Below are 9,159 nucleotides of genomic sequence, written 5' to 3'. Positions count from 1 at the left end.
GGAGGGGGATAGAACGGAGTGGGGGAGAGGGAGGGGGGATAGAACGGGGTGAGGGGTGAGGGGGAAGTAGACTAAAGTCGGTACTGAGGAAAGGGGGACAGAATTAATAGGGAAAGGGGAAACCGAATGGAATGGGAGAGCTATAGAAAAGGGGGATAGAACAGTGGGAGAGAGGACAGTGGAATTCAGAGGAGCCAGGAGAGAGGTGAAGGGGTTAGAATGGCGTGGAGGGGGAGGGGGAGACCAGGGGGAGATAGAATGGGGTGGGGGGGAGGAGGGGGGGGGGGAGGGGGGGGGGGGGGGGGGAGGGGAGGCAGATAGGATGGGCTGGAGAAAGGAACTGGAGTGAGTGGAAGGGAGATGGGTGGGGGCAGACTGAAGGACTTCAGTCTGGGAGTGAGGGTCAAAAAACAGAGAGAGGAGGAGTCCCTAGAACCCCTTCAGTTTCTCCAAGGGTGACCCCAGCCCAGTAACTCTCAGATCTGGAAGGGCCATAAGAGATCATCCTTCCCAGGCTCCCATGCCCTATTCAGTCAACATTTGTTATTACATCCTAATACAATGGAAGTTGGAGTCAGGACTTCAGGGGTTCAGACCCCTATTGTACCACATACTAGATGTGAGCCTTTCAGTATGACCCGCCTCCTTGTAAAATGATGATAGTGTTCTTTGAACTTGACCTAATTCACAGGGTTGCAGTGAGGAAAGTGCTTTTATCTAGCTTAAGGTGCTATAAAAATGAAGGTAGTTTTTATGAAACAGCATTTCTCTTGGACCATCAGCTGTTTACAGAAGCCATCTTGCCATCTCCTGCAGTGCTGCCCCCCATGCCTGCAATGCACTTCTTCCTCATCTCAGACTCTCAGTCATCCAGTAAACATTAAGTACCTCTTACGTGCTGCGCTCTGTACCAAGAGTCAAGGATAGAAAGAAAGCCAAAAGACCCTGTTCTCAAGGAACTCACAGTCTCATGGAGGACACACCATTGAGATACCTGTGAACAAACAAGATGTATACAGGATCAGCTCAAGCTAATTCACCGAGGGAGTCACTCATTAATTAATTAAAGGGGGGGGGGTCAGGAAAGGCTTCTTGCAGGTGGTAGGATTTTAGCTGGAGCTCAAAGCAAGCCAGGAGGTGGAGATGAGGAGGAAGCACCTTCCGAGGAGGAAGCACCTTCCCCGCAGGAAGGACAGCCAGAGAAGTTGCCTGGAGTAGAGGAACAAGTGTCTTGTTTGAGGATCAGTTAGGCCAGTGTCCCTGGACTGAAAAGACTGGGTGAGGTAGGAGGGTGTAAGGTGTAAGAAGAATAGAAGGGAATGAAGGGACCAGACTGTGAAGAATTCTAAATGCCGGACAGGATCCTTCTCTTTGCTCCTGGATGTAATTGGGAGCCACAGGAGTTTCTGGAGCAGGAGCGTGCCATGGTCAGACCTGCACTTTAGGAGAATCACTTTGGTGGCTGAGAGGAAGATGGCCTGGACTGGGTAGAGGCAGCAGACACCCCCCCTCCCCCCAAGTCCAGGTGTGAGGTGATGAGGGCCTGCACCAGGGCAGGGGCCATGTCCTAGGAGAGAAGGGGGCACTTGTTCTCCAAATCTTGATTTTCAAGGCTCCGTTGTGCTTTCACCTTCATGAAATCTCCTCTGCCCCACTCTCTTCAAATGACCTTCTCTAGACTTCTCTCTGTACATGTCGGGAGCCTTTTCAGCAGATTGTAAGTGATTTGTAGGCTTTGTTTTTGTATCCATCGAATTAGCTCAATGACTTGTGTCAGCTTTTGGTTTTTGTTTTGTTTAGTCCAGATCTGCCTTTGATTTCAATGGCATGGAGAATTCCCAGTGTGGAATTTCCCTCCACTGGTGCAGATGGTCAGCTGTTCTGCCTTTTCCCATTTCTCTTAGTGCCTGGGGCACTAAGATCAGATGACTTGCCCACAAAGCTCATATGAGTCAGAGGTAGGAATCTTCCTGTGTCCCAGGCCAGCCCTCTCTCTGCTGCATCCTGCTGCCTCTTGCCTTCTGTGTCAATCAACCATTTGACAAGTGTTTATTTGGCATTTACTATGTGCCAGGCATTGTGCTGTTGGCTTGGGAGGGTGGATCATGGGAGGAGGTTGAAAGGGCTGTGGAAACAAGAAGGGATCTAGTCCAAGGCTCTGATTTTACAGATGAGGGAACAGGCCCAAAAGGGAGAAGGAGAAATAGTGAGAGACCCCCTATGGAGGAAGATTATCAAAGGAGGGTCCCGCTGTCATAACCACTGACGGGCACACAGTGTCATTGCATTTCATTGGTGTGACCCTTGGGGGCATTGTCCCTATCATACAAATGAGAAGAAAGGTGTAAAGAGGTGAATTGACTTGTTCAGGTCATTCAAGGAACAGAGCCAGACTTTGAACTTGGGCCTCGACTGCAAATTGAGGCCTCTTTCTCACCATACTTTCTGCTGCCTGGGGCCCAGAGAAAGGAGTGGACTATGCTAGCAGTGTTATTGATGATGGGAGCAGACTGGATTGGGTGAGCGGCTTCAGGCTCCTTGGATGTAAGTCCCTTGAGAACAGGGATGACGCCACCTCCGTTATTTACCCTGCAGTTACCACCAGTGCTGCCCCATTGGGTCATAGGGTCATAGAGAGAGAGTCAGAGGTCATGGGGTCCAGCCTTCTCACTTTATACATTTGGAAACTCAGGTACAAAAAGGTTTCGTAGAGTCACAGAGCTAGTAAATGCCTAAGGCAAGATTAGAACTCAGGTTTTTTTTATTCCAAATCTAGTGCTCTCCTCCTATATCATGCTGCTGTGTGCTCATATCTGTTGTCTTTTGTAGGACTGTTACAAATACTCTATTTCTTGTGTATGCCAAAAGCAATGGGGACCCTGCTGCTTGGCTCTTGTTTCTTTAGAGCCCTGCTAGAATGGCCTCCCAGCTTCCAGCCCCTGTCAGGTAACTGACTTTGAGACCTCGAGACAACTAGCCAGACTCGCAGTGTCCCAATGTTCATGATTACTGTCTTCATAAAATCTTTTCAGAGTACAAAGGGTTGCTTTGTGTGGGCAGCAATGTCCTCATTTTATAAAGAGGAGAACTGAAGGCCAAGATAGCAAGGTGAGCCCCATCCATCTCAGAGTTCTGTCAACCTTTCCCTGCTCTGTTGGCTTATGAGTACCAGTAACTCACATTCCTGGAGCGCTTGAAGGCTCATAGAGGGCCTCTTCCCCGTTGGCTTATGAACACCAGTAACTCACGTTCCTGGGGCGCTTGAAAGCTCACTGAGGCCCTTTTCCCCGTTGGCTTATGAACACCAGTAATTCTCATTCCTGGTGCATTTGAAGGCTCACTGAGGCCCTTCTCCCCATTGGCTACGGCTTTCAGAGTTACTTTGGGTGGGCCTCTTCTGTTCTGCCCCAGTGACCCTGCTTAGACCACGTAAGAACATTTGGGTTTGGTTCTGGGCACACTGGTGTGGGAAGGTATTGACATGCCGAAAGGTCCAGAGAAGGGCAGCCAGGACTCTTCAATTCATTTCTTTTGAGAATTAGTAGAAGGAACAGGAGCATTTAGCCTGGAGAAGGAGAAGGTCCAGGGGACCTCAGGGCTGTCTACACGTACCTGTCGTGTAAATGGGAAAACCACCAGCTTTGGAGTCGGACGATCAGGCTTCCAATCTTAGCTTTGCCAATTACTGCTTGTATTGGCCTGCAAGTGCTACTGATCCTCTCTGGGCCTTGCTTTCCTCCTCTGTAAAATAAGTGCACTAGATGAGATGCCTCAGAGGTCCTTCAGCTCTCCACCCACTTGATGGGGAAGAGGGCGAAAAAAGTACCGGCAGTTGGAACAAAGATTCTTCCCCCTCTTTGTGTCATGGACCCCTTTGGGAGCCTGGTGAAGGCTGTGCAGAAGAATATTCTTATGCACATAAAATAAAGTACGTAAGATTACAAAGGAAATGGATGATATTGAGATAGAGACGTCAGAATGTTCATTAAGACAGATTTGCAGAGCCTGCACGAAGAATGCCTGGTCTGAACTCTGGTCTCTGAGGTTCCTGCCAGCGCCAATCCCGGGACCCTCTGAGTAGATTTGCTACCTTTGGCCCCGGAGGCCAGAAGTAGGAGCAGTGGGTGGAAATGGCAAAGAGTCCAGTTGGAGCTGGGTGTCAGCAAACACTTGCTGCCCATGAGAGCTGCCTCCTGGGGAAGGTCATAAGCTCTCCCTCCTTGGAGGTCTTCAGACAAAATCTGGAGGATCGCTTCTTGGGAGTGATGTAACTGGGATTCTTCTTCTGGTGGAGATTGGCCTAGACTGCTGAGGGCCCTTCTAACCCTCTGGCTTTATGATAGCTTATAAATCCTTGGAGAGCTGGAACCTTCCCTCCCCCCTCCATAAATTGCTGTATTGAAGTCTTTTTTTTTTTTTAAACACTGTAATAATTTCCAAAAATACAACCCACTCCTCACCCCCTCTGGAATGCTCAGAAACCTGAATGAGGCCTGACATTAATGATGAGGGCAGGCGGCAGGGACTCAAGAACCTGCCTAGTCTAACACATTAATTTTGTAGATAGGAGAAATCCTGTTTACACAGGCCCATCTCCGAGTGTGGCAGGGCTTTAATGGGCCTGTAAACTGGTCTCGGGGCTGTCCACAGCCCATCCACGCCCATTCATCCTGGGCGTGCTTTGGGTCTGTATCTTTCTGTCAGTACTCCATGGAGGATCAAAGGCCCAGAATCACAAGGGACCTCAGACACCTAGGATCAGATGTAGACCCAGAGTCCAGCCACGCTCATTTCATTAAAGTAGAGGCTGTTAGAGAGTAGCTTAGCCATGGGCAGGCGGGGCGGGGTTAAGTCACAGAGCTGGGATTGAAGCTGGGTCCTTAGAGGCCTTCCTGTTCCCTTTGGTCCTGCCTCATTTCTCTTCGAGGCAGGAATCCCTTCTATTGTATTCCCAGCAAGTGGCTAATCTCCCCAGGCTATCCCCATTGTGTCCCTGCTGTCTTTAGAAAGTTTCTCTTGGGCTAAAATGGCCCTTCCCTGAACCTGGGTCTAGTAAGACCCTCTGGGGCCAAACAGTACAAGGTGAATTCCTCTTCCCTGTGACAGCCTTTCAGATACAACTATCCTAACCCCTTCAGTTTTCTCTAGGCTAAATATCCCCAGTTCTCCCGTTCAATTCTCATAAGGCATAGTCCGAAGACCTTTCATTATCCTGGTCTTCTGGATGTCCTCCCACTCACCAATGATCTTCAGAAATGAACCCTACACTCTAGATAAGGTTTGACCAGTGCACATCACCTTCATGGGCCATCATATGCCCCTCAATGTGGCCCAAGATGTTATGACAGCTTTCTTTCCTGCCCTATCATGTTATTTACTTGTATTGAGCTTTAACTCCTCTAAGACCTCCAGATCTTCATGAGACAAATGGGTAGCTAGCTTAGCCAGTGTATCTTTAAACCTCTAAAATAGATTTTTTTGAACCCAAGTGTAAGATAGTTCATTTATCCATGTTTATTAATCTTAAAATTCAGCCCAGTGTTCTAGCCCCTTGACTCTTTTTGGACCATGACTGTCATCCACTTCTCCCCTTCTACAAAGTTAAAAAGTATGTGTGCCCTTTCTGCCTTTATCCAAGTCATTAATGACAAGAGTGAACAGTAGCAGGCCCAGCACAGATCCCTGGGGCACTATAGAACATCACCCAAGTTGATACTGAGCCAGGAATGACTGCCCTTTGGGTCTGGCCATTCTGCTACTTAGGAATCTGTTGCAATTTGCTCTCATCTATTTTCGGCAAGAATAGCCTGGGGGACTTGCTTTATCCCTCCTCTCATCCTTTTCTCCAGTGTAGCCTCGACAAACCCCAACAACCTCTTTGTTGCCCTTGTACAGGGTGATGCCATGCTTTGGTCACTTGGCTCCCGTGCCATGCCTTTGCTCACATCTCTGCGGGTCATCTCAAAGTCCAAATGGGAAGTGACTGCCTGGCTATCTGCATTACCTTTATCAACTCCCCTTCAAGGTTTTCTCTGTGTCTTCAGACTTTCATCTTTAGAGGGGCCGTGTAGAGTTCAAGGCCAAACCCAGCCTTCCTCTGAACGTTGTTGACCTGAAGTCTAGGGTACATTTGAGATTCACCTCAAGCTTTCTCTCAAGTTTTACAATGGAAAGATTGCCTCCCTGCAAGGTTTCCTTCATTTACAGCCCAACAGCCAATGCCTCCTTATTGGCATCAGTCAGACCCAGAACTGGATTTCCTCTGGTGGGGTTGAAGGATGACATCATTGAAACAGTTCACAGAGTCATTAGCTGCCCTCTCTGCTTGCCTCGTCCTGTTTAGATCTACCTCTGCCTGTAGGACATTGGAGAAGTTGCCTCCCCTCCAAGGGGCTTGCTTTCCTTATCTCTCAGACCTCCTACACACAGGGTCTTGGGAAGAGGAGGAAGAGGAGGAGGAGGAGGGTGCTTTGTAAACCAGAAGCTGGTCTTAGGCCCTGCTGACCTCTCTTGTTCTTTCTTGTTTGCCTTCAGGAGGAGGGGACCCCAGCAAAATGCCTGCATTGCCCTTGGATGAACTACAGATCACAGAGAAGGACCCTAAGACAGGCAAACTGAGGACAGTGCCAGCTCTGGTGAGCCGGGTGATGTGGAGCCCTTTAGCATTGTGCAGGTTTACAAGTAAAAACTCCATGACCAACGTTTATCCACATGGGGGCGGGAGGGCCCCACTGGTCAACCTTTAGCCGGAGAGCTCTCCAGACCCAACTAAGTGCTCAACCTAGTGTGCATCTCCCAAGTGCCATGTTTGTTAGCCAATGGGAATATAAAAGACAAAAAAAGAGATGGTCGTTTCTTTAAGGACTTTATGGTTTTGCTGGGAATTAGATTCTGAATATGTGAACAATCAAAAATCATTGATTAAGTGCTGGGAATACAGACAAAAGTGAAAACTTCTGCCTTCGGGGAACTTGCACTCTAATGGGAGAAACCATATGCACATACGTGAATATATGCAAAGTCAATACTATGTAATTGGGGAAGAGGATGCCATGGGTGGGATGGAGAACAGGGTGGACCTCATGTAGCAGGTGGCGATTGAAGGAAGATGGAGAGTTGAAGAGATGGAGGGGGGAGGCATTCCAGGCATGAGGCACAGCCTATACAAAGGTATGCAGATGGGAGATAGAATGTGGGTCCAAGACCAGTTTGGCTGGAGGAAGGAGTGTGTGTAATAAGGCCAAACTGGGGTTGGTACTTAATCCTAGAGACAGTATGGAGCTATTTGAGCTTCTCAGAGGACCTGCTCCAACCTATGTTCACTTTAGAGTCAGGGAGACCAGTGAGGAGGCTCTTGTCCAGGGGAGAGGTGATGAGGGCTGGCCCGTGGGTGGTGGGCTCTGCGTGGAAAGAAGGAGCCTGATGTGAGAGGTGTTGGGGATTGAAATGATAAGCCAAAGTGATTGATCAGTCAGGAGGAGGAGGGAGAGTGAGGCCGATGACATGGGTTTCTGGAAGGATGATGGTGTCTCACTGGAAGCAAGGGAGGGTGAGGCAGAGGACGTGTTTGCAGGGATCGAGAGCTAGCTCAGTTTTAGACATGCTGAATTTGAGATGTCTCCAGGACATTCATCTTGAGATATCCAAGTTGTCCACGTAGAATAGTGGAGTCTGGAGCCCAAGAGACAAGATCATGGGGGACTCATCTATGGAGATGCAGTATCCTGTGGGGGCAGAGGGTAGGAAGAGAACAGTAACAGCCTGAGGCACCGGAAAAGGCCTGGCACTTAGTCAGTATGGTGGCATAAGGACTGGCTGGTTGATTAGAGGCCTGGTGTTGTCTGAGGAGGAAGGGGCTGATTTAGCCTGGAGGAGATGTGAAGGGACATTGTGTGGAGAAGGCAGAATCAGGAGCCATGGCTGTAAGTCCCAGAGACTTGTTCAGAGGGCTGGCAGGCTCCCCCTCCTCAGAGGGGCATGACCACTTGTCAGAGATGCCCGAGTGGGGGTGCCTTTGGGGTGTGGGTTGGACAAGATGCTACTGAGGCCCCTTTCAGCTCTCCCATCCTGTGATTCTGTGTGATTTTGTGGGAGCATCCCAACGATGGGGGACAGCAGCCAGTGCAAAAGCCTGGGGGCTGGAGACAGACTGTTATGTGCAGGCACCAGCAGTGGGCCAGTTTGGCTAGAAAACTGAGGAGTTTTTCTTAGCAGGGGCCTACATTTCAGTCATGTTCAGTCATAGATCTATTCCAAAGGCTTATGTCCAGAATCACAAGACCAGAGCCGCCAGAGGGAATTGGACCTGGGAATGCCTTGGCTCATGCGCGGGTTGGTGAGCGGTTTTCAGCTTAGGACCATCTCGTGTGTACGGAAACACGCACTGTGAGGCCAGAACCACCCTTGACCTTGCTGGAATAGGAGTGTCCCAGCGTCACCTGAAGAATAGCAGGGCTGTGAACCTGTTAGACCTGAAGGGGGCAGGCGTGGGCCCGGCTTCCTGAGGGCCGCTCACCCGATGCCCAAGAGCGCGAGCTTCCCTGCTGATAGCAGTGCGGAAAAGGGCCAGAAACCAGGGCTTGACCCCCGTTCTCTGCCCTCCCTCTATGACGCTTTTACATTGTGGACATTTCTGGTTATGGGCCCTGCCCCGTAACAGAGAAAGTGCTCCACCGTGGTGCATGCACCTTTCTGCCCTAGTGATCCCCCACCTCTCCCTGCCTCCTCCTCAGCCCTTGGACGTCGGGTATTACTCCCTAGCCTTTGGCTTCCTTCTGGTGACCTTTGTGTGTTCTAATCACACGTCTCATTCACTGGTTTTGCTCATTTCAGTCTGCATCAGGTGAGCACAGTTCAGCCAGCATTTAGTTACATACTGGCTGTGCACCGGACATTGTGCTGAGAGTTAGGGACTCAAAGACAAAAGAGAAGTCACCCCTGCCCTCAGAGAGCTTACCTTCTACTGGGAAAGATAGCATGTGTACAGAGAAAGAGATAGGACATAGATACAAAGTAACTGAAAGAAATGAAAGGCCTTCTCTAGGAGGTCTCTAGAAGGGAGCTAGGGATTCTAAGAGGTGGAGGTGAGGAGGGAGAGCATGCCAGGCATGGGGCACAGCTTGTGCAAAAGCTTGGAGGTGGGAGATGGTCTGTCACATG

The 9,159-nt window shown here is 49.7% G+C and overlaps 1 protein-coding gene across 1 annotated transcript in view; it reads left to right on the top strand.

Annotated features, from left to right (window-relative positions):
• The window catches only part of ASCC2 (activating signal cointegrator 1 complex subunit 2), a 36,591-nt gene that overhangs the window by 318 nt on the left and 27,114 nt on the right, over window positions 1-9,159 (top strand). The window contains exon 2 of the mRNA XM_027863569.1: window positions 6,535-6,635. Within this exon, the coding sequence (XP_027719370.1) occupies window positions 6,555-6,635 (81 nt within the window). The 5' untranslated portion in view covers window positions 6,535-6,554. The remainder of the gene's footprint in view (window positions 1-6,534; window positions 6,636-9,159) is intronic.

Source organism: Vombatus ursinus, unplaced genomic scaffold (assembly GCF_900497805.2).
Source record: "Vombatus ursinus unplaced genomic scaffold, bare-nosed wombat genome assembly UNPS02001287.1, whole genome shotgun sequence".
NCBI classification, from domain to species: domain Eukaryota; kingdom Metazoa; phylum Chordata; class Mammalia; order Diprotodontia; family Vombatidae; genus Vombatus; species Vombatus ursinus.
This window is presented reverse-complemented; position numbering and strand designations above follow the sequence as displayed.